Source organism: Chaetodon trifascialis, chromosome 21 (assembly GCF_039877785.1).
Source record: "Chaetodon trifascialis isolate fChaTrf1 chromosome 21, fChaTrf1.hap1, whole genome shotgun sequence".
In the NCBI taxonomy this organism is placed as follows: domain Eukaryota; kingdom Metazoa; phylum Chordata; class Actinopteri; order Chaetodontiformes; family Chaetodontidae; genus Chaetodon; species Chaetodon trifascialis.
Window position 1 is genome coordinate 4,414,006 of NC_092076.1, and position 24,246 is coordinate 4,438,251.

At 47.1% G+C, this 24,246-nt stretch overlaps 2 protein-coding genes across 3 annotated transcripts; one reads left to right on the forward strand and one right to left on the reverse strand.

Moving 5' to 3' along the window:
• Positions 1–658: 658 nt before the first annotated feature.
• Positions 659–19,346, forward strand: LOC139349316 (neurabin-2-like). Its single transcript, XM_070989972.1, has 11 exons — positions 659–749; positions 998–2,490; positions 10,399–10,531; positions 12,195–12,315; positions 12,558–12,662; positions 14,253–14,385; positions 15,966–16,118; positions 16,223–16,276; positions 16,365–16,594; positions 16,680–16,776; positions 17,906–19,346. The coding sequence occupies exons 2-11, from the start codon at positions 1,111–1,113 to the stop codon at positions 17,954–17,956; spliced, it is 2,457 nt and encodes an 818-aa protein (XP_070846073.1). The 5' UTR covers positions 659–749; positions 998–1,110; the 3' UTR covers positions 17,957–19,346.
• On the reverse strand, positions 19,345–24,074 carry prdm9 (PR domain containing 9). 2 transcript variants are annotated; one of them, XM_070989969.1, is made up of 7 exons: positions 23,935–24,074; positions 23,427–23,532; positions 23,242–23,334; positions 22,730–23,007; positions 22,521–22,588; positions 21,874–22,064; positions 19,345–21,775 (listed from the first exon to the last, which is right to left on the reverse strand). In XM_070989969.1, the coding sequence occupies exons 2-7, from the start codon at positions 23,521–23,523 to the stop codon at positions 19,665–19,667; spliced, it is 2,838 nt and encodes a 945-aa protein (XP_070846070.1). In that variant the 5' UTR covers positions 23,524–23,532; positions 23,935–24,074; the 3' UTR covers positions 19,345–19,664. The 2 variants fall into 2 exon arrangements, with proteins under 2 accessions (XP_070846070.1, XP_070846071.1); XM_070989970.1 differs by lacking the exon at positions 23,935–24,074 and having other exon boundaries at positions 23,427–23,664.
• Positions 24,075–24,246: the final 172 nt, after the last annotated feature.

Below are 24,246 nucleotides of genomic sequence, written 5' to 3' on the forward strand. Positions count from 1 at the left end.
CTATTTCAACTGTTCATTATTTTGACCTGTTTCAACCATTTTCTCAATGCATTTATCTATGTCAGTTAGTTATTTATCCACTACTTTTGAGCTTGTTCACAATTTATAAAGTGTTTTCGGCAAACTCTTTAACCCGTTAATCCATTACTTTAAGTTAGCTAACATTGTTATCTTAATGCTATCCATTACCGTTGGCTATGATAGCTAATGCTAGCTAGCTAACTTAGCCAACTAGCTAACTAACGCTAGCTAGTTAGTTTAGCGAACGGCTAAAAGGTAATAAGTATTATTTCACTTCTCTGCTGGTTTGCTAGCTCTTTTCACGTACTTTCAGTTGTTCTTGAAATTATACCTGACTCAATATGTTGGAATATCTTTTTATCAAATCATAGTTTCTGTTTTGTCAAATTTCCGCAGTACCCCCACACATAGTAGTAACGTTAGCAGGCTACCCCTTTTTGACAATGACTGATTTAACGTTGCTATTAATGAGAAGTCAATTAATACCCATCGCTCACTACAACACATTAGGACAGTATAGTTGCTATGAGAATAATAAATTAGGATTTTATGCAGTTAGTCACCCACAGAAGAGGCTGCTGGTGGACTAACGCGTCAGTTGGGCACTATGACCCAGCAGCTCCCTCCTCCATGCAGCAGCACTCTGCCGCTGTGAGAGGAGGACCAGAAATCTGCAGCTCACAGAATGAAGAGATCAAAATGATGCTGCCTGTAAAAAGGGATTAAACGTAAGCAATCTGTCGTCAGATGCGGTAAATCCGCGCCTCGTTACTGTTCTACTTCTCTGTGCAGATATTTTTTAATGACTAATGTAATTGTCTGTGAGGGTTAGGTTTGCATTGTTGTAACTGCAAGCGAGCTAATGACAGATGCATCGTGCTCACTTTCTCCGCTGCATTGGACGAGAATTGCAGCGGATGCAAGCAGGCCTTTAATGCGATCTGTTGTTTTTGTTTCTCCCCATCTGCCGGTCTAGTCTGAGCGCCACCTCGCGAGGATCGGCTGCTGGTGGATAACACGGATTTGCCACCGGGGGTTGAGAAAGGAGACATGCCGTCGCTGAGCATCCGTTGCGACGCTTGACTGACCATGATGAAGACCGAATCCACATCCAAGAGCACCGGCTCTGGCTCTACGCTCAGGAGCCCATCCCCGCATAGGAACGCGTACGAGGCGGGGATGCAGGCCCTGAAGCCCGTCAAAGACAATGCTGCAAACGGGGACCTGCAGGAGGGCCCCCGAGGGCGCAGGTACGGCTCCAATGTGCACCGTATCAAAAACATGTTCCAGCAGATGCAGACCACATCCCCAGCCGATGCGGAGGGAGAGGACGTCGCTAGGAACGCCGACAAATCGGTGCGCCTCACCCTCCCCAGAGCCGGGAGCCTGAACGAGAACGTGGACCACAGCGCGCTGCTAAAGCTCGGATCCACCGTGTCCGAGCGCGTTAACAAGTTCGACACCAAACCGGAGAACGGGCACCAGCGGGCCTCGTCACCCAGCTACTCCAAGCTGCAGGAGACCCGCCGCATCTTCGAGCAGCAGCAGCAGGAGAGGCAGCTGCAGCAGGAGAAGCTGGCCACCACCAGGGTCTTACTGAAGACAGACAAGGCCTCAAGCTTCCAGGATGGCAGGTTGGACGTGGTGGCTCGTTTCAACGGCAGCACAGAGTCTCTGGACAGCCTGGACACCAGCGAGGCTGTGTCCCCCACGGTCAGCCAGCTCAGTGCTGTGTTTGAACGGGCAGCCGAGCTCCGGAACAACCTCCACCGCCTCTCCTCTACCCCACCACTCCCTTCCCGGGGGGTCAGTGCCAAGGTGGGTGTGTTGAACTCCAAAATAATCACAAAGAGGGTTTGTGCCTTTGCAGCAGGCAACAAGGAGGAAGATATAAGCAATCAGAATGGCCAAGAGGGGCCTCCAAGGGGCCCCAGGGGGAGGGTGACTCCCCCATCAGAAAGCATTAATGGGGGCCAAGGCACCCCAACTGCTGAGCATTTCAGTACTGTAGGAGAGCCAAGTGAGCAGAGAGAAAAGACTGTTTCAGATGCAGGTGTTGAGGCAAAAGCTGAGGTCAAACCCGAGGAGCACTCTGGGGCCAAGGACCCGAGCAGCACGGCGCTGCAAGGTGACATCCGCATCTCCGTGGAGAATGGAGAAGCTGCTGCTGAGAAGCAAAGGTCTCCAGAGGGAGGTGAGATGCTCAGGCAGGAGGGGGAGACGGCCAAGCACGCCGAGGATGAGGAGGACAGGACGCTCAGAGACGAACAGTCGGGACGCGACTCTGTGGATATCAGTACCTACAGCGCGGTGGGGGAAGACTTTGGAGGAAGCCAGGTGGATGAGGAGGAAGATGATGCCGATGACCGCTACGAGCCTGAGTCCAGCTGCGTGGAGATTGCTGGGCTGCCTGTGGAGGAGGACCCGCCCCCTTCCAGGAAGATCCGCTTCAGCATGGAGCCCATCAAGGTGAGAAAATATGCAGCGAAAGGACACGTGGGATGAATACTAATGCTCAGGTAGAACATGAAGACGTTATCTCTCAGACTGTACCATCAGAGCTGTGTTTAATTAGGCTGAGGTGCTGATTTCTCATTTGTAATTATGTCCATATTCCAGTGTGTGTGGTTTTTTTTCCACCCTGTGTGTTGAGAGACTGAAACTTGACCTTAAAGCTTATCAGCTGTGGCACAGTCATAGCCAGCACCACCGTCAGCTGTTTTAATGAACTCACTCAGCTTCTAGCAGTGTCAGAATGATGCTGACATTTTGATTTTATCCTGTTTCAACACGGGGGCTTTGCACACCCTCCCCTCCACAGTAGCCAGCTGCTAATGGATGGTCCTGCATTCCTACTGTGCAGCTGACACGGGCCCCAAAAGAGCTGCGATGTAGATACTTATCTGTCATGCAGTGGGAGCTGCTTCTGTAAATAATTGCTAGTGGAGGAGGAACAAAGAGGCCTGGATAATTAGTCCTGTTTTAGAGAAGTGGATACCCTGCCGTGGCCAATACCCAGCCAGCGGACAGTACATGGGGAGCAATGAAGGGTTTTTGTGTGTGTGAGAAAAAGGGAGGACGTGAGAGAAGAGACTGTGATCTCCTCTCAGACCAGTGAGATGAAAGAAGAGGAGAGACGAGGAGGAGGAGGAGGTAGTGTTGATTCAAAGTGTCTCTCTGTGTCTGGGGGTGGTGTAATGATCTGGAGAGGAGCATCAGAGCCTCTCCAGCACAGTCTCACTGCCCTGCTTTGACGTCTGAGGCTTGCAGAGGCTCTGCCAGCCACAGCAGGCCTTGACACTGCACATCACACACGCTCCCTCACGCGGAAAGCCATTTCAGCGACGAAGGGCTCCTGTCCCACATCACGGCCGGTCCAGTCCAAAGTTGTTCTTGGTCTTTTCCCATGGCTGCACACGGGCCAGCGGGGCCTCGTTGCTCGGGCTCGATATTTCCATATTTGAGAGCTTAAAACAAATCGCATGATGAGGAATAGGCTTACACAAACCCTCATCATAAACAGAAGAGTTGTGACAAATATTTGGCCTGAGGCAAAATAATTTAAAGCTGAATAGTCGACTTTAAAGTAGTTTGACATTTTGTGAAATACGCCAAGAGTTAGATGACGACATTGACGCCACTTTTATGTTTTTATGGTAAATATACAGCCATGAGGTGGTTATCTTATCTTATCTTATCTTATCTTATCTTATCTTATCTTATCTTAAAACTATTCCTTTGAATAGATGGTGACTGGGCTTCAAAATGATCTAAAATGAGTTGCAGCGAATGGTTATTTTCATTGTTGATCAATCTGTGGATTATTTTGTCATTTAATTGATTAGTTCAGTGGTGATTAGTGCTTCCCAAGGCCCAAGAGGGTGTCTTCAAATGTCTTGTTTTGTCCACAATCCAAAGATATTCTGTTGGCTGTCATAGAGGGACGAAGAAACTGGAAAATATTCACATTTAAGAGGCTGGAAGCAGAAAATGTCTTGGGGAGAAATGAAATCCTACAGGGAATCTTTAAGTAATACATCTCCCTCTAAATAGAGTATTTTTAACAAATGCAGCGTATAAAGCATTAATCTACAGCAATTTCTGTTATATTGATTATACTCAAATACTGACATATCTGCAGGAAGCTAATGTTGCGCTCACCGCCTGAATGGAAGCAAACTGTCCCCGCCATGCTGAAAATCCCACGAATCCCATATGAATTATGCCTCAGCTTAGCATGTCCACGCAATTGTAATGCCGGAAGAAAATGATAAAAGTCGACCTCTATCACATTATTTTATCCTCATGAGATCAAAGATGGGGCAGCAGGAGGAAGCATCATGTGTGGCGTGATAGAGAAGTCATAACTCAGAGGCTTTGATAAACAGGCAGAATTTGGTTGTGACCCTGCAGCCGTCATCGGAGAATAACCTCCCACTGGGTCCCTTCACACTGTATCAGTGTGGCCTTTGTTATGGAGATTGATGCAGGGGTGGATGAGAGTAAGGGGGGGTGTCAAATGGGAGGGGCGTTATTATGCAGCTCAAATGTCATGCGACTGTATAACTGCCAGCTCTTAAGTCACAGTGTCAGTTGGTTTTTCTTCCAAACAGGAAGTGCCCATTTTTAGTGCATATTTCCCATCTGTGCAACAATTCAGCTTTTGGCCACAATTAGTTGTGTTGTTGCGGCGATGGCGGTTGGACGTCTGTCTTTGTCCCTGTTTTACATTAAACGCTCCTCTCTGTCTGTCCGTCTCCGTCTTTTCAAACCGGCAGAAATAGCAGTTCTGCTCCGGGTCGAGTTCACACTAGATCCTTTGTTTGCTCCTCCTCGCACTCTTTCTCTCGCTCCTTCTTTTCTCCCTTTCGCTCTTTGTCACCAGTCTCCTACTGTTAGTAAAAATAGCAGCATTGTTATCGTCACAGACTCGCCTCGCTTCTCAGGGCCGCCTGCTCGTTGAGCGCAGGAAGCTGCCTCTCATGTCTTATTTATTTGCTCAGCTTGTTTGTTTTGGCTTCAGTCTATAATTGGTATCAATGCTGTAGTTGAGGATGTAGCCGCCCGGCATGTTGTGGTTTTTAATTATTTATACTTTTGTTGGAGGAAAGATTAAAAAAAAACCGACCGTCCGCTGGATTTGCTGACTGGATTTCCTAACTCATCACCTCGCTTACTCTTACACTTTTAAGCCCCCCCCCCATCATCGCAGACACACATATAAACACACACTTTCTCATGGGTTTCTGCTGCCTACGCAGCTCTGAGCAGCAGTCCTGCCAGGCTGCTCACAGAACACCTATGATTTTCTTTCACACTGTATCATTAACCCAAACAATGACTATTCTTATATTGTAATAAACGAAGGCTGTTGAATTTTGACAATCATGGAGGGAGGAGCTGCATATTTACGGTTTATGTCACAAACTGCATAATATAGAATTCCCAAACTGCGACCTTTGCTGGCTTGTGTTCGCCGCTCAGGTCAGCCAATGAGGGATTGCCCAGGGGGAGATAATACATCACCATATGTCAAGGTATCCTCAAACTGTCTATTACTTAGACTCGGCGGGCCTGCAGTATTTCATACGGTGCATTACTCACAGTCAGGAGGGGTGGGAGACCAGACAGATTATCAGCAAGGTCACTCTGCCCCACTTCTGACTCCTGCAGCGGCGGTGGGTTGCAAGAGTTTATGGGATGTGCCCACTCGATCAGGTTACCGCGACAAGCCAGGTTATGCAATGTCTCGCTCGTGATGTCTGAGCGGTGTTTCGTCCCGTCCAACCCGCAGTCGTCTCCTCAAGCTTCAGGAAACAACAGACGCTGGTTACAGTCGTCTGTGAGGCTGCACCTGTGCTGCAGGGAAGGTTTCTGTCTGCTGTCACTTACCCTGTTGATCCCAGCGGGGGGAATTAAAGGATGAGGCTGATTTCATTCACTGTTTTTATTATAGTCACCAAATCTAATTACACAAATGAAAAGATCAAAACCGAGAGGCGTCGATCCGACTCTTAAGACCTCTTCACCCTGTCAGTGGCACTCAAGCCCATTCGCTCATACTCAAGATGTAAATCTATTATAGAAAAAAAAGCCCCTATTATTTAGTTTCATTAATTTGTTACTCAAAATAAGCTACAATGGAGGTCTACATCAATATAAATTCAGATAATAGTAAAAAGATATTAGCATCAATAATAAACATACAGCAATATATAAATATGGCTGTATATGTATGGCTGTATCCTTCCACATGCTGCGTTATTCAGTCCTCTGCTGGTGACCTTATTCTCATGCCGCCATGTCTCTCTCCGGGGTCAGCGTTAAGCCTAAGCATGACTGCGGACCAAAGACTGCTCTGCCAAAATAAAGAGGCTCTGGTGCCGTGCAAACGTTACCGTGACAAACCCAGCATATCCATTTTATTGGCCGGGGGAGAATGGTCCAGGGCGATGGCAGCCTGGACCACATCCTTATTTTCTGCCTGTGTGTTGCACATCTGGGATGTGGATTAACCTCCAAATTTAAGGAGGATTTAGAAGCAATTACCTGCCACTTCTGGACATGTTTAACCTGTGGTGGTTTGGAAAGCAATTAACGGTGGAGCCATTAAACTGTTAAGAGAGCTTTTTTTTAGCCTGCGAGTCTGCAAGTTTAACAGATTGATTTAGCATCACACCAGCATTCAGACCCAAAGAAGAGTGGTTTAATCGCAGCATATAGACACAGAAGAGTGAGGCGTCCACAGACCCAGATCCCACATTATGCACCGTAATCACCTTAATTCACTTTGACCTTTATGGCTGAAACGGAGAGCAGCAGCGAAGCTCACATTCCCCAAACCAGATGAAATAATAGCAAGAATAGTATGAGTAATAAAAAAAAGATGGAAACTTGGGTACAGAATGCGGAGAGACAGAGTGGAAACACGCCGTTTCTGTTGTGAAAAACCAATGGCACCACCTCCACACATCCTATTGGCTGAGTCCAAAATTAGATCTGTTTTTGGAGAGTCCGGAGGGAAAGAAACACAGCAGTTGACGTGCTGCTGTGGGCAGTGGGGGGGGGGGGGGGGGGGGGGTTTACTGACTCGCTAGTTTAACCACAGTGTTACCCAATCACACTGCAGCCAGGGGCCGTTAAGATGGAACCACGCTGGAGGAGCAGAGGCCTCCAGAGCTGCTCTATCATTTAACCGTCTCTTTGTCACGACAGCTGCATTGTAAAATGGAAGTTGTCACTTACTGACTATTTTAAATACTCTTTACAGTCCCGAGTGGGTGCTCTTTACTGACACAAGCACAATCTGTTAGCTGGTGAGTGGCTCTAGCTAGCTGCCCACAGAGCTTTTGTAGGACATCCCAGGCGGCTGGTAGCAGAGGGAGGGAGGGAGGAAGGGAGTTTCCTGGCCATCTGTTAGCTCCTCTGACCTACTATCTGCCACAACTGGAGCAGCGTCCTCCTCCAGCCCTGCCCACCCCCCCCACCACCCTGCCTTTAATCCCAATGTTTGTCTTCCAAAGATAGGCACCTCTCCATTCGAGGAGTTCACCTCCTGCGCTACTCTACATACTCAGGCCAGGCCGGGGTGAGAGGTTACATCATACGGGATCCCATTAGTCTGTCTGCCCTGTGTGGGATCATCGCACATAAGGAGGAAATCTTCCTCTGAGAAGCGAAAGTGTTAAGTCTTTGTCAGTGAGGGCACGATGGTAGCCTGGTCTGCATCGCGGGACCGGCCCTGAACCTGTCTGAGGCCGAAGGCCACGTTTTTATTTTTCCGTCAGTGCCACTTTAAGCGCCTCCTTGTTTGATCTCCTGCAGCATCGTGGGCGTAAAACGAGGGCACCGCAAGCCACCAGCTGTGGCCTCTTGATCTTTATACTCAAGGAGTGAAGCGGTGCCACGTGAGGGCGTCACAGTGGGCACGCAGGCTGGGAGCGCGCTGTTGTTGTTTCATGCTCCGTTACTTAGGATGCAAACAGTGTATTTTGTGTGTCTGTAATCCACATTCTGCTAATCCCTCTAAATACGAAGGTAACCTAAATCAAAAGCCATTAGACTTCAGTGCTGCTCTCATGCTGTCTGTCATCTGCAGTACAGTTAGGTTAAATTTGCTGACACTGACTGACTTTTAAGCAGCGCGAACACACCACAGAGAGGAACCGCTATCCCCAAAGATGGACCTTATTAAAGACATCGCTTGACATTTTGGGGAAATGCGCTTGTTTGCTGAGAGTTTGATGAGAAGATCAATACCACTTTCATATCTGTACAGTAAATATGAAGCAAAATCCAGCAGCCTGTTAGCTTAACTTAGCGCAGAGGCTGGAAACAAAGGGAAACAACTAGCCTGGCTGTGTGCAAACATAACCAGCAACTCTAAAGCTCTCTGATTAGCATGTTGTTTGTATAATCTATGTAAGAAGTAGGGTTTTATGTGGGCTTATATGTACCAGGCTTTAGAGGAGCTGTATTAATTATCTTTGTACAGAGCTGGGCCCCTGTTTCTGGCTAAGCTAAGCTAAGCTAACAAGCTGCATGTCATTTGTATGCTTCAATGTCAGCGCACGTGTGAGCATACGGCGACGACTGATTGGCTCAAGGCGATGACATTTGAAACCCTGTTCTTATGAGTAAGGGAGGCTTCAAGGATGCATGAAAATACAGTGACACTGAATAAATCTGAGAGAGGAGCGGCTGTTTACATTTCAAAGGCGCTGTCAAATATGACTGAAGGGTAGCACCGACGCCACTGTGTAACACGGACGGACAAACGAAGCGTCAGAGAGGGAAGCGAGAGACGCGCGGAAGAGCAAACAAAGACTTGAGAAAAGAGTGTCGAAGTGCTGCGGCGCAGGGAGCAAATGATTGTGGGGAGCAAAGGATTGTGGGAAGGAAAGTTGAGAAGTTTTAATCAAATGAATGAAAGAAAGCTGAATAAGCGCGGTGAGCGGAGCACGCAAGGTGGTGCATGCATAATCACCTTGGAAGACTGAAAGTGAGGCTTTTAAAGCTTAGAGAGAGTGTGTGTGTGTGTGTGTGTGTGTGTGTGTGTGTGTGTGTGTGTGTGTGTGTGTGTGTGTGTGTGTGTGTGTGTGTGTGTGTGTGTGTGTGTGTGTGTGTGTGTGAGGCCTGTGAGCAGCAGCTGCAGAAGGCCTCCATTAGCATGCTGGAGGTGCTTATGTAAACTGTCATGCTGGTAGGCCAGAGTGAATGTGGAAAGCTGGGCCCTGAAATAGAGGCCTCTGTCTTCATGAGAGCGGTGGTGATGGATTCTCCTCGCAGTGCGTTTGATGCACATTACCGCTGTGAAATGATGCAGCTCGCAGGCCTCGAGGAAGCGCTGCGGCCACCTCAGTCGAGATGATCGATAACGCCGGCGGTCAGATATAATCAAACCATGTAACCAGCTTGTCTGTCTAAGCTGCGTGTGTCTCCACAACCGCTGAGTGTTTGGCGACGAGCTGCAATCATTTTTGTGTTCTCAGATATGTTGAGCATTGCACAACAAGCATTCTTCAGTGCTGAGTGAACTACTGCCCAAACTAAATGATAGAAATTAAAAGCTGAATTGAGATCAGAAACTTCCTCCCACTGGATGCATCACATCCATTCTCCCATGTGTCTTAGCTTAAGCAGGAGCACATTTCAGGAATTAAAGTGAAATTCTGGATTTAATGCATGAGCAGATAGACTAAAAACCATTTAAATAAATGCGCATTTTGCCCATTTATTTTACCTGCTGGTACACACACACACGCACACACCAGTGATTCACCATTTATCATACTCAGCGGGGTGCACAGGAAGTGAAGCTGTGTGTTTTCAGTAGCAGTTGCTATATTTGGAGTAAATGCAAAAACAACCAGGTAAAAGAGCGAGAACCACCGTGTCTGCAAAGACAAGCTGCCCACAGAAACTCGACCAGGACCAGCTATCAGCAAAGAACAGACTTATTCAAAGGCATAGATCGACTTTTTTGGTGCTTTCTTGGTGAAGATGTGATCAGAGAATTGATACTAACTGGTGTGATGTTTGTACGCTGAGCAGAGGCAGCAAACAAGGGGAAACAGCGAGTGTGACCGTCCGAGCATAAAACCACAAATGGCTGCTTTCACAATGAGCTGAACGGAAACACGATTTAACATGTTGATTAGTGAGCTTTGGAGGTGCTGATAGGCGAGGTTTTTATCTTTGGATGTCGGTTTTAATTGTCTCCTCTAACTCTGTATTTCCAGAAGTGTTGAATTCTTTACCCTCTCTTCAGGGAAATCTGAAAACTACGAACGTTTTTTAAATGCAGTGCAGATGTTTACGCTGCTCTCTACAGTCACAGAGGCTTCAGTGTTTGTGACACTCCGTCTCCTCCTGCAGGTGTTTGCCACCTACCCCAACGAGGACTACGACAGGCGCAATGAAGACGTGGACCCCATGGCGGCGTCTGCGGAGTACGAGCTGGAGAAGAGGGTGGAGAGGCTGGACCTGTTCCCTGTGGAGCTGGAGAAAGGTACTGAACATTAGAGGAGTTGGATTTGGTCATGCAAAGAATTCAAAGAGTTTTAACCTGCTTGGGGCACCAGGTGGATGGTTCGCTTGAGTACAAGACATTTTACAATCACAAAATGGCATTTCAATTCATTTTTGAATGTGGTATTTGTCCTTTCTGTCCATCTTTGAAGTCAAATGAAAAAACCTTATTTCTCATGTGAAAAGACCTTCAGCGCTCGCCATCTGCCCTCTGCCCTGTTTCCTGCGAGGCAAGGCAGCGGTTTTACCGTCCATCTCTCCCCCGTGAGCCACACTTCCAACATCCCTTCAACATTATGGAGCATTAATATATTTATAGACGACTATATTTAGAATTGTGTACAGGGCAGCTTACACAGGATACCGTATGTGACCATGCTCTCTATAAATGATGTTCTGCTGTGTGCACATTAATTGAATCAGGAGGAAATGGAGGTTCTAGTTTTTGGCCCAAAAGAGAGAAACAATTAAATAATTAAAATATTACCTCAGCACGACACCTCAGGCAGGAAATCTGGCTTTTATCACTGAATCTGATCTAACTTTCAAGTCACACAGAAAGAACTGAAACGCTGCTTTATCCTTTAAAGACTATGTCAAGGTTGACTCTTTCTTCCTCCTCGAGATACAAAGGAGTCTGTGCATGCTTTTATTCCAGCTGTAAATCAATTACAGCTGTGTGCAGAATGCCGCTGTCAGTTTTAAAAAGAGCTCACATCACTCGTGATCCTTTCAGCGCCTTCAGTAAGCCTTTGGATTGATTTAAGATGCCACTACTGCTGAAGAAATCTTGCCCCTGACTGTGCGCTTCATGTGCTGCAAAGATGCAAAGTTTGATTTGATCTGAACTCGATGTGCTGCATGTCCGTGGTGGACTCTCTGCTGCTCACTGTGCTGAAAACAATCAGACAAAGACCTGCGGGGAAGCTGCCCTCTGCGGTTCTGGATCCAGCCTTTGGAACAGATTCTTCCGCTAGCTCTGAACAACTACACAGCTACACTGTGGTGCTTGAAGTGTTAACAGTGATATACTGCAGGGCATTAATATTCAGTCCATAGATTCTTGCTGTTTTAGTGTCATTCCGCTGACTGGCAGCTGGTGGCAGTAGTGTGCAAAACAAAGCCAACAAAGGCGAGGAAGAAGAGCAGTGGTGGCAAGCAAACATGCATGTAAACAATGCAAGGTTTAAAATAGTAAAGGAAGAAATGGTTTTAGAAATGTTTTACGAGGAAGGAAGTGCATTGTCAGGCCTCAAGGACACACACAATGCCCTTTGGTGAGTAACACAGAACGTAAACAAAACTGTTTGTTTTCCAGAAAACTCCACAAGGCACCTTTAATTTGGATCTCGTCTGTGTCGAAGGGAAAAAGCCAAACGCTGCTCTTTTATGTACTTCATCACACAGATTTATCCTCATGCTCCGGAGACAGAGCTGACAGTCCTCCACCGCCGCAAATTATTACTAAACATTTGAATCCCAAGGGCATCGAGGTGGAATCAAAGCTTCCCACCCAGGGAGAGCCCATGAGCTCCCATGCCTGACTCACAGCGACATGACAGGGTAACAAATCCAGCCTGTTAAACGTGGACTACAGTAACCATATAGTAATGGCAGGTCTGCTGTTTCACGCTCACTTTCAGATGGCGACGGTCTGGGCATCAGTATCATCGGGATGGGGGCAGGCGCTGACATGGGCCTGGAGAAGCTGGGCATCTTTGTGAAGACAGTCACAGATGGAGGAGCGGCGCACAGGGATGGCAGGTATGTTTATTCACACTGAAAAGGCCAAATGTCAGCCTGTGGTCAGCTCACGAGCTCGGATGCTTCATTGTCCCACTTGTCTTTCTGATTCTTGGCAACTGCGAATACGTCTCGCTGCCAAGAACGGCGACTTATAAATGGAGTTTGGCTTGTGTGGGCTCGAGTGGAAAGATGATGAGCAGAGGCGCGCAGCTGAGCTATTACTGTGAATCCTAACCTCGTCTCGTAACCGCCTCCTCCAGGATCCAGGTGAACGATCTGATCGTGGAGGTGGACGGGACCAGTCTGGTGGGAGTCACCCAGAGCTTTGCGGCCTCTGTACTCAGGAACACCTCAGGAACTGTCAAGTAAGAGTCACTCTCAATGGTTTTGTTGCAGTTGCTTTGACACACTTTAGCAGAGAAACACAAATCATCCAGCACCAGCGTAGTGTTTATTAGCGGAACAGCAGCATGGCTCTGGAGATGGAAACGCTGGTCCACCACTGTGGTCACGACTGAAATATGTCAACAACTGCTGGATGGATTGCCATGAAATTGTCTCGGGCTCAGCGTAATGACTTTTTCATACTTCATCTAGCGCCATCTTCAGGTCAAATTCTTTAATTTGTGCAGCACTTTGCTTTGTGGCTAAATCCCTTCAAAGCAGCCTCAGCTGTGCTTTGTATTTAGTGCTAATTAGCACATGCTAGCATGCTAAACAAAGGTGGTGAACACCTGTCAAATGTGAACATGTTAGCGTTGTCATTCTGGGCAACATTTTTCCAACATTTTCATCATCGTGTCGTTGCGTACGCCTCAGCTGTGACCAGGACGTGTTTTTTTACACTTTGTTGCCGCAGCTCACGATGACATCCAGCATTCTTGCTTAAAGAGATGGTTTCCTCTTGATATATACCCACAGCAAGTCTCACACGCAGGACTGACTTCTACCACATCCTGCCCATTCAGCTCACCAGACTGTAGATTTATATCTCAAGTCTCACAGGGTCATGATTATACCCTTCAGTATTGAAAAGCTCCTTTTTGAGACGTCCGAAGATTCCACACTGGAGCCACAGAAAACACGGTTATCAGGAACAAATACGCTTGGCATCGAAAGCATCATTTTGAAATGCCAGAGGGCTATTTGCAGCCCGGCTCTTTGGCGTTTCGCTGTTCCCTGTATGCTCCTTTTGTCATCTAAGCTCATTCATAATTCAGGGTTTAGTGGTCAGCACTGCAGGGTAATTGTTAGTGTTGTGTGACTTGTGAAGATCAGAGTCCTCCACAGATAGCTCATACATCATGGATCTGCTGCAGTGGTGGTGAAGGGCACTGGAGCTCCAGCCCAAAACGTCAGGCCAACAAATAGACAAGCAGGAAGTGTGTTTGCGAGCATTTAATTACCCGTTAGTCATGAAGAAATTGAAAGGCTGCAGCGGCTGCCTTAACGAGCATCTGTGGCTGCGTCCTGATTTATTGTATTACTTCCTGTTTACTGTCTACACAGTGGATTTAATTGGACAAAGGTTCATGAGCCTCAATACAAGGAACATATAGCCTTTGTGATGAACTGTACAATGAGCTAAAGGAGGCAGAGCTGAGGGTTTGATTTTAATCGTAGAGGAGGCCGACTCCATAGAGACGGCCTTTGTTCAGCTCTAAACAGGAAGCCATTTTCTGTCATCAGAGGGCCGGCGCATTCCTTACTACATTAATACATTACACTATATCAAGTGAGGAGGCTGTGAGCGGTCTGCATGCAAAAAACATGTTCCTGGTCCTTGTGGAGTCAGTGCTCCTCAGTGGTCAGAGGAGGAAAAAAGATGTATTATTTAGCGTACACATACAGCACATTATCACAGCGCATCAGATTAAAGCCTGTTTCAGCTCAGCTTGTCAGTTCTGTTCTGGGTTCAGCTTTGTCCTAACCGAGCCGGACTTGTCAACATGCAGGTTCGTGATCGGGCGGGAGAAGCCGGGAGAACAGAGCGAAGTGGCCCAGCTCATCCAGCAGACTCTGGAGCAGGAGCGCTGGCAGAGGGAGATGATGGAGCAGCGCTACAACCAGTACATGGACGAACAAGAGGTTAGCCTTCATGCTGTGGCGGAGGATCCGATGTGAGCTGACAAAACTGCTTGGGTTGTCATTCTTGAGTTAGCGGTTGTGCAATGTCTGCACCGGGCAGTGCTGAAGCGAGGGTGCAACGCTTACTAATCAGTTTCCAGACCGGCACTTCCATGCACACATGCTGTCACCACACGGACAGATTTTTGAGAATTAAATGGAAGATATTATCTAACAGTGCAGCTGAAATATAGTCCAGCACTAAGCTGCTAGACAGCAAAACAAAGGTGTCACTGAGTACCTTTAAATTATGTAACATTTTCAGCCCGATCAGCACAAAATGCTGCCTTAAAATGATTTTCTTTGGCCATCGTCTGTTGGCCCTGCATGTCTTTGGTTCCTCTTTCAGGATTATGAAATTTATTCCAGCTCCACCATGAACAGCAGTGACCCTCTTCACTGTGGCTGTGTGCTCCTGGCCAAAAGCCATCGCTGCTGTATCCAGCATGAAGCATCAGTCTGATCAAACGATGAGCTCATCTCTGAAACGGGGACAAATCAGGATGACTCAAAATTGCTTTAATCCATGCGCCTCAGATTTGTTTTAGTTTTACATAAACGGAGAGTGTGCTCAAACTCTGAGTGCAGTTTCATTGTAATAAGAGAGGAAGTTGCCCCATTCATGCAGGGTGATGGTGGGTGGTTCTTGAAAAGCATTAGGTTGTATAATGGAAAGTACAGTCTGCTCTGTGCGGCTCTGCGCCATCTAGTGTCCATTTGGTGTCACAGCACAGAAACGTGCTTTTAAAGTCACGTTTGAATGACTATTTCACTTTGTTTTCCTGCTTTCTGTGACATTTCATCTAAACGTTTAATAACAAAATCATTACAGACTGAATAGATTTTTAAACAAGTTTTCCTGCAAAAATTCAGCGTTCAGTGTGTACAACCCTGATTCCAAACAAGTTGGGATGCTGTGTAAAGCACAGAATGTGATAATTTGATAATCCTTTTTGACATATACTCGACTGAAAGCAGCACAAAAACAACATATTTAATGTTTGACCTCATCAGCTCCATTGATTTTTGTAAATATCTGCTTCTTCTGAATCTGTCGTTTCAAACGAATTGGGACAGGAGCAACTAAAGACTGGGAAAGCTCCAAAAACACCTGTTTGGATCATTCCACAGGTAAACAGGTTGATTGGTAACAGGTGAGAGTGTCATGATTGGGTGTGAAAGGGGCTTCCTGAAAAGGCTCAGTCGTTCACGAGCGAGGATGGAGCGAAGTTCATCGCTTTGTGAACACATGAGTCGTCAGGATCTGAGATTTTTGCTGTCGCCCCCCCAAAAATGGAGGTGGATGAAATTTCATTGTGTGCTCAAATCAAACAAAAGTTGCTCATAAATTATTCATCAGCAATCTGTCTTCCCAGAAACACTCAGTTCCTGTAATAATAATCTACAGGACGCACTGTGAACACACTTTCTGCCAAACAGCCTCTGTGAAAACCTCTCGCAGTGAAATAAGCCGTTTCTTAAAATTTACATACGTACGTTTGGCTGTCAGTGGGTTCCTTACCTTGACTTCATCCCTGCAGGGCGGGGAATATGGCACAGATGAGGAAGAGGAGGAGGATGAGGAGGTCAGCCCGCCGTATCCCAGCGCCATCGAGGTTTTTGACTTGGCAGAGAACGAGGACATGTCTCCTCTGGAGACGGACCCTGAGAAACTGGCCCATAAATACAAAGAGGTGAGAAAGGAACTGCTTAACTGGAGCATTTCCTGTTTAATCACAGCTCGTTTCCTCTGTGCTGAACATCAACACATGTATTTAAAGCTGTCACCTCTCTGCAGCTCCAGATAAAGCATGCTGTGACTCAGGCTGAGATCCAACAGCTGAAAAGAAAGGTGAGCTCATCAATGAAGACCAAACGTAATGATATGAATAGGTGTGTCTGTGTCTGCCGTGATTGAAATGCTTCACTCGTCTGTCCAGCTGCACCACGCGCAGCAGGAGAAGCAGCGCTGGCGAATGGACAAAGCCCAGCTGGAGCAGACCCTGCAGGAGAACAAGGAGCGCATGGAGAAGCTAGAGGGCTACTGGATGGAGGCTCAGAGCCTGTGCCAGGCGGTGGACGAGCACCTGAAGGAGACGCAGTCCCAGTATCAGGCCCTGGAGCGCAAGTACAGCAAAGCCAAGCGCCTGATCAAGGAGTATCAGCAGAAGTAAGACGGCGAGGCCACGTAGACGGCGGCGTCAGGAGCCGTGTGATACTCACAGTCTGACACTCTGCTCTGCCTCCTTCAACAGGGAGATCGAGTACCTGAAGAAGGAGACCCAGCGCTGTGCACAAGTTGGAGCTGAGGCGTCTCTTCTGAAAGAGGAGTCCGGACAACTCCAAGAGCAGGTAGAGGCCGGGACCTGGAGCGAGGGGTCAGAGGGGGGAGCCGTGAAAAACACATAAAGACAAATATTACCTATACCGTATTGTAAACTGAATTTAAGGAAACAAAAGACCCGCCCACAGCAAATCTGTCCTGATTCTGCTGGAGCAGACTGTGACGAAGTGCAATCCAGTTTAGATTCAGGTCTGTGGGGTCCAAAACAAAAATATGTCTCACTGTGGTCTTTTTCTGCCTTTATGAGTTGGCTAACTGTATGAGAATGACAGGAAATGAGGGGAGGGAGCTCCAGACTGGACTCTGCACTTCATGGTCTGCCATAATATTTCAGTGATGCATACCGAATATTTCTTTAATGTTACAGAATTGTTCCCTGCTTGCTTGGGTAGTGAAGGTCCAAATTTGTCGCTGCGTACTTTCTCTCACAGATTTTAACCACTCGCGCTCTGAGGACCCATTTGTCTCGTAGAGCATCACGCGATCCCTTCTTTGAACGTCCCCTAAGGCTTTCCGTAGCGTCAGGGTTTGCTGAGCGTGGAGGCCGAGCCGTCGCACAAAGAGTCAGCACTCTCCTTCGGACTAGCTGTCCCGGGATGACTCTGATGCATGCTCAGGGGACGGTGTTCTGCAGGAAGATCAATCATCGGCCTCGTAGCCGGAGGAGACGTGCTGCGCAGGGCGTTTTCTCGCCGCGGTCAGCAGCTCGGACTCCTCTGCTCGCAGCAGCGTATTTATACTTACAGTGGAGTCATCAGCAGAGATGACTTTCTTCCACTTTTCAGTGCTGAAGTTTTGGTGTTTTGTCCTAAAAGAAGCAGCTTTTCTCCCATTGAAAGGCAGCAGTTTGAGTGGTTTTCAGGTTGAGCTGCACAGAAACACTTGTTAACCTTTAGGCGCAGTTTGAGGATGTGGTTGGTTTTTTTTTTGGCACTCATGAGAACAGTTTGACCTCGTGGTGTTTTTTTGACACAAACCTTAAAATATTAAAGCTCCAGCAACGTCAAGCAAACCGCTAAGAGCCCGTTGTGAAGCGTGAACCGATGTTGGAGTGTTTCAGTTCGTTCTCACACTGTGACTGACAGAAGCAGCTCGATGAAACACTGTGATGACTGTGCTTTCCTGTCTCTTCTCCAGGTGGCTGACCTGGAGTGCAGGGTGGAGGAGCTGAAATCTGAACCTTTATAAAAGCCTTTGTCCATCAGCGTGTTTGGGAAAGCAGATGATAGTGTTATTGTACCTGCAGGGTATTTCTCAACTTGAGCTTGGTTTCCGGCTGCATCCCGTATGTGCGTCCTCAGGCTTTGTATTTCGGCCGATTAACCCTTTTAACCACGTTTTTCTGTTAACATTTACGGGAACTCGAAGAACGGTTCCATCGTCACAAACGCAGACTCGGCCGAGCTCTAGATGTGTACTGTTCCTTTTTCATTCTCAGAGTATTTAATCCCTTAATTTGTGGTTTTGTGACAGACCAGGCTGTTGCTTTTAATTGCCAAAAAACAAAAATCCTTTTCTTTCTTTTGCCTAGTTTTGTGACCTTCTTTTTTTTCTCAGAGTTTGTACAGATGTGACACTGTGTGGTTTAACAATCAGTTTGGTTTGTAAAAAATTTGAATATGTGTATAACATTTAACATAATATAAACTAATGAGATTGAGGGTTGTTGTATATTTTATGTGATGAAGACGTGTACATTGGACGGAGATTGCACTGAAGAAGACGTTGGCGAGGCGCTTCACTGGATTGGAGGAACAAACGGGAACGGTGTTTGTACAAACAGTAACCCAACCTTCGTAGGGGTCTTGTCACTTAACCTTGAGAACCACCTGCTGCCTACCTTTCAGAAGTGTTTGTGTTTTTTTTACACATTAAAGACTCGTGAACGAGCGTCCGATCCTCCGGTTTCAACCCCTCGCTTCTTTCAAAAAAAAAAGAAACAAAAAAACAAAAAAAGGACCACAGAAACAAGCCTCCACAACTGCTGTGCCACAAATGAAAATGGACCTTTCCCCTTCCAAATGGATGTTGTCAAGGACTTGTGTAACTGGTATTAGTTAGGACTACTGATATAAGCAACATGACCGGACCGGGATGTTAAAGAAGCCGTTACCAGCAGCCAACGTCTCGATCTACAAAGCTCGTGTCTCAAACCAGCAGCTGCCCTTGACACCGGTGTGTGTAGCACATGGAAAACACTGCCAGGTTTATACCTGTTTCAATTTCCGCACAGTTTAACATGAAATTGAGTCTACTTGTGTCAACTGTCATACCAGTATGTTTGTATAGTTCAGGTAAGACTGAAATATTTTAATTTTACTTAATATTTATAATATAGTCAAGGTGGAAACATGAGCTAACGAGGACAAAAACTGACAGACGCGATGCAAAAAGCAGAGTTCATTAGACAGTTATACTGTGTCATGTAAAAAGACGTAGATCTGGATGACTACAAAATTAAGATTAATGAATTGAAAAAAAAAAACAGGCATGGTTATGAGTATTTTCATAATATTAAGGCTTGTACAGTGCACATGCTTTGCATTGTATGTTTTGTGGAATAAATGGTCAACAGTGATGGTCAAGTTGTTGTTCTTTACTGTAAATCGAGCTAAGAGAAAGCAGGTATTTAAGTGACTGTGGAGACTTCCTTTACATTCTTTTCTACTGCAGGTGGAGATGAAGTGTGACCTCTTACCTTTCCCTCTTTCTTTCTTTAACAATGAAACATAAACATACACTTTTAAAGCTACGAAAAGCTTCAGCTTTAAACAAACTCAAGTTAAAATAAAGTACAGGACATTCAGACGTTCACTCCAACGCAGTCGTGAAGTACTTGACCGTTTAGTGCAATTCAGTTTCCACAGCGCTCCTCTGCAGTCTTTCCAAAATGTCACTATAAGTGCATCTTCTGATGGTGTCTCCTGAGGTGGTAGTTGCGGGAAAAGCTCTTCCCGCACTGGGTGCATTTGAACATTTTCTGTCCCAGGTGAAGCATCTGGTGAGCTTTGAGACTCTGCGGCCGGCTGAAGCTTTTGCAGCACTCGGGGCAGCTGTAGGGCCTCACGCCCGTGTGCTTCCTCTCGTGCCGCTTCAGGTCTCCCGACTGCCGAAAGCTCTCCCCGCAGTGGGTGCACAGGTACGGCTTCTCCCCGGTGTGAGTCCTGAGGTGCACGTTGAGCTGGCCGGTGTAGGAGAAGCTTTTGCTGCAGTGGGGGCAGCTGTACGGCTTCTCGCCGGTGTGGATGCGCTGGTGCTGCTTGAGGCCGTAGTGGTTGGTGAAGCCTTTCCCGCAGTCTGTGCACAAGTACAGAACGTTCACCTGCTGGAAGCACGTGTGAGATTTCAAACCTCTGGCGCTTGCCCAGCTCTTCCCGCAATGGGGGCATACGCATTCTGTCTTCCCCTCCTCTTCCTCCAGCTGCTCCATGAGGCTGTCTGAATCGCAGTGCGACAGATACTCGGCCGGGTGGTGCCTCTTGATGTGTTTGATAAGGTAGCTCTTCATAGTGAAGGAGAACTGACAGAAGGAGCAGGAGAAAAGCTCCGACGTGCAGTGGTACTTCATGCACGTGTTGCTCTTCTGATGCTGTTTGAGGTTTCCTGATGTGCTGAACACTTTGCCACAGCGGTCGCAGCTGTACGATTTTGCACTCATGTGCGCCGTCTGCTCGTGTCTTTTCAGGAAGCCAGACTTATTAAAGGTCGCCCCACACTGACCACATTTGTGCTGTCTCAAAGTGCACTTGTGTACTTGCAGTTCTTCTGGGTTTGCGTACGTCCGTTTACAGCGATTGCAGCTGAACCACTTGTATTTTGCTAGCTTGCCGTTTCTGGCGGCGGGGGCCTCTGGTTCAGCGGCACTCCGCTCAGCCTGTGCAGGGCTGTTTAACAGCTTCTTGCAAATGGCTGCCCTTCGTTTTGGAGCTATGAGCTTGGTTATGGCAGAAATTTTAGATCGAGCTCCAAGTCGCTGAGGCCTCTGAGAGGGACATTTTTGGATAGATTCGACTGTTTCAGCCACCGAGGTTTGTGGAACGAAGTCCGGATCACGGCTCTGATCATCACCAGCAGGAAGCTGATCGTCTTCTTGATTTTCCACTGTGGTCTCCTCTGAGTGATGCTCACTTATGTGCTCCTGAAGGGCGTCCACTGAAGGAAAAGCCAGAGAACACTCAGCACAGCTGAAGAGCATGCTGGTAGCTTCCTCCGGAGCCTGACTCGTGTTTTCTCCCCTCTTGCTTCGCTTTTGGTGACGCTGCAGGTGCCTGGTCAGATCGCTGTACTGGCCAAAGCACTTCTGACACACAGTGCAGACGTACGGACGTAAGCGTTGGTGGACGGTCACCTTATGCTTTTTGAGGTACGCTTCATTCGTGAAGCTCTTCCCACAGTCGCAGCAGTTGAACTGGGATGTCTCTGCCTCTCCTGTGGAAGCATTCTCAGTTTCAGTTACATCCATGGCTTCCTGCAGAGTCTCACCTGCAGTCACTTCTTTGGTTTCCTCAGTTACATCTGGATCTGCGGCGTTTAAAAGTCCTGACTTCAGTGTGGAGCTCTCCATCTTCTCACTGAGGATTGTGCTCTGATTAGGAACGATGTCAGTCTCTTTTATCACAGCCTGCTTACTGTGGACTACCTGGTGTCTGATTAAACCAGACGCCTGGCTGAAACTCCGCCTGCACTGTGGGCAGCAGTAGGGGCGTTTATTTGAATGGACGCACAGCTTGTGCCTCCTGAGGTGGGGTATTTGCTTGAAAATCTTCCCGCAATCGCCGCACGTGTTGGGCTTGTCGGGGTTGACGGATAACACCACCGCGGATGCCGTGGAGTCAGCGCTGGAAGCTGGATTTTCAGGTTCGACGGCCTCGGCAGCCGGCGTCGCGCAGTCTGCTTTAGACTGCATGTGGAAGGACTGCGTGTGTCGCTGGAGGAAGGCCGCTGTAGTGAAGGACAGCTGACAGTGGGAGCACAGGAAGATCTGAGATGCCGCAGCTGCATTACTCTCTAAAGAAGCAGAAAAATAGCATAAATTGACACACACACAAAAAAAAGCCAATGGAATTTTGTATATGTGACCAGAGAAACTTCAGTAATAAACTCACCTGCGGCATTCAACTTCATCAGCCACACCTGCATCCAGGCATCACTGAAGTGGGCGAGAAGTTTGCTGCTGGGCCACACCGTGAGCTCATCTCCAGGCTGGATGGTGCGACAGCAGTGGAACAGGATGCTGCCTTTGTACTGGATGGCCAGCAAATTGGTCTCGTCTTTGTTACGAGCACAATTCACGTACCTGTGTGAGAGGAGAGACGGTAACAGAAAGGCAACAAAACTCACGGAAACGGTCTTGGTACATCTCACTGTTACTTTGGTTTGGTTGAAGTAAAAACCTCTTAATTCTCAGAGTCAGAGGTGAAAATATCAGGAGAGGAGCAGGGCGGACATCAGCGGAGCAGAAGAGGAAAATGGACATTATGACCTGGTAGACTTAAATATATGAGACTTCAGCAGCTCATTACCAGATAACGGAAGCTCTGGTTTGTACCCTGAAGCTGCCAAAAATCAGCTGCAGTGTTATCTCATTTTAATCCTCTATGTTAAAGCGCTTTCTTGGCACCAATGCAGAGCCTGGTGTCCTCACGGCTGTCACTCAATGCACACTCCTGCTAGAGTTTCTTCTTCTCTAACATAATTTAAAGTAAAACTGCACCAGACTCTGACAAGAAAAGAAGAATTGATGGAACGATACCTCATCCAGTTCGAGTGTGATTCTCTGGCAGCGTCAATGTACTCGTACTCGTCTTTATCTTTGTAAATCTGCAGAAGATGAGAATATTTTCATGACAAAATACACACACATAACAGCAACCACAATAAGACGCATCCGGAGAGGATACATCTCCACTCCAAGTCCACTTTTTCACTTTACTGATTTCAGTTGAGCACATCCAAGCTCACCTCCCAGGAGAAGTCACTCGTCGTGGCATTTTCCCTCGTGGTCACTTCGCCTTCGTATGGTCCAAAATGCATTCCTGGAGACACTGTTGGTCCGTGATTCAAGACCCCAACGCCTGCACTGGGAATACTGGACCTGCCTATCATCAGGCCGTAGGGGAGAGTCAGGAGGGCCCTCTGGGGGACGCCCGTGCTCGTGGGAAAGTCCAGAATAAAAGACGGGCCGTTAATGTTAGCGGGATCGCTCTGGTCCTGGAAGAGAGTCAGACACTCCTCACAATCTAGAAAACGTAAAAAGGTAGAAAACAGAAGAGTACATTAATTGAAGTTATCAGTATAAAACCACTCATTAAGCAAAAGTCGATAATATGAAGATAAAGACACCGCGTACAGTCTGGAGTCAGGCTGCTTCAGTGTTGTTTCATTAATTGTAACAAGGTTAAAAAGAGGAACGTCATTTTGTCCTCAGTTTGTGGTTCTACAAGTTTTCCAAGGAGAGACTGTCTCTTGCTTACGGAAGCCATTGTCAGCCTCTGGGTTATCTCCATGCCCCACGGTGTCCAGTAACCTCTGGATTGGCATTTCTGCTGGTTCTAAAACCGGCATCACTGGAGGAACACAGACACATTATGGAAAACAAGTCAAATCACCAGTTTACATGTCAAGCTTTAGCACAACGAAACAAGGAACTTCCTCATACCTGTAGGGCTGCTGGTTTCAGGGGGCAGGCACTCCTCTGACACAACAACCTCCTCGGTGGTCTCAACCCACTCCACGCCGTTGCTCCTGCCCGACATGAGTGCAGACTGTGTGGAGAGTTGGTGGAAACTGTTAATCTTCGATATTCATGACAGCTGGTCACACAAACGGCTGCAAACAAAACGCTACAACAACAGACAGGCAGGCAGCTAACGTTAGCATGTGGACCTAGCTCACCAAACGCCGACCAGCAACCAATTTAGCTAGCTGGCTAACATAACATTTCATACAAACAGAGAAGAGCCGTGGTCCTTGAAGTATACGGCGAAATGTGTGCTGGTGAGTTAGCTGTAATGGCTAATAAGACAACATTATCATAGCTATCCTAGAGTTAATAACTGCTATGTGGCTACCGCTGAAGCATCAGCAGGATGAAGACTGGGATTACAATGTACAACAATGAACAGTTAAAACCTTCAGCGTTAATGTGTATAAACTTTTGCACCCACTCAGATCAAAACGGCTACAATCCTCGGGCAGTTTAGCTAACTAGCTTAGCTAACGTTACCATTCCAAATCTGCTTTTAGCTCATATGGTGTCGAACTGCAAGTCACAGGCAAAACTATCCCAGAGCGACGACGCTTCCCCGGAAGTAAATAAATCTCACTTTCAGTATAAGAGTTCACACGAGTGTATCTGTGCTCTTTTCCAAATAAAAGTGAAGTCAAATCACCAATTAGCGGTATATCAACTATTGCAGCCGTTTACAGCATTTTCTCATCGATTCCAAGCAGCAACACTGAAGCGCAATATACCTACT

Excerpts from the sequence above, each read along its gene's own strand:
- LOC139349316 (XM_070989972.1), top strand. The coding sequence starts at position 1,111 with ATGATGAAGACCGAATCCACATCCAAGAGCACCGGCTCTGGCTCTACG. Across the intron at positions 16,119-16,222 it reads TGGCCCATAAATACAAAGAG|CTCCAGATAAAGCATGCTGT; the intron begins GTGAGAAAGGAA and ends ACCTCTCTGCAG. Across the intron at positions 16,595-16,679 it reads ATCAAGGAGTATCAGCAGAA|GGAGATCGAGTACCTGAAGA; the intron begins GTAAGACGGCGA and ends CTCCTTCAACAG.
- prdm9 (XM_070989969.1), bottom strand. The coding sequence starts at position 23,523 with ATGTCGGGCAGGAGCAACGGCGTGGAGTGGGTTGAGACCACCGAGGAG. Across the intron at positions 23,335-23,426 it reads TGAAACCAGCAGCCCTACAG|TGATGCCGGTTTTAGAACCA; the intron begins GTATGAGGAAGT and ends GTGTTCCTCCAG. Across the intron at positions 23,008-23,241 it reads AGAGGCTGACAATGGCTTCC|ATTGTGAGGAGTGTCTGACT; the intron begins GTAAGCAAGAGA and ends TACGTTTTCTAG.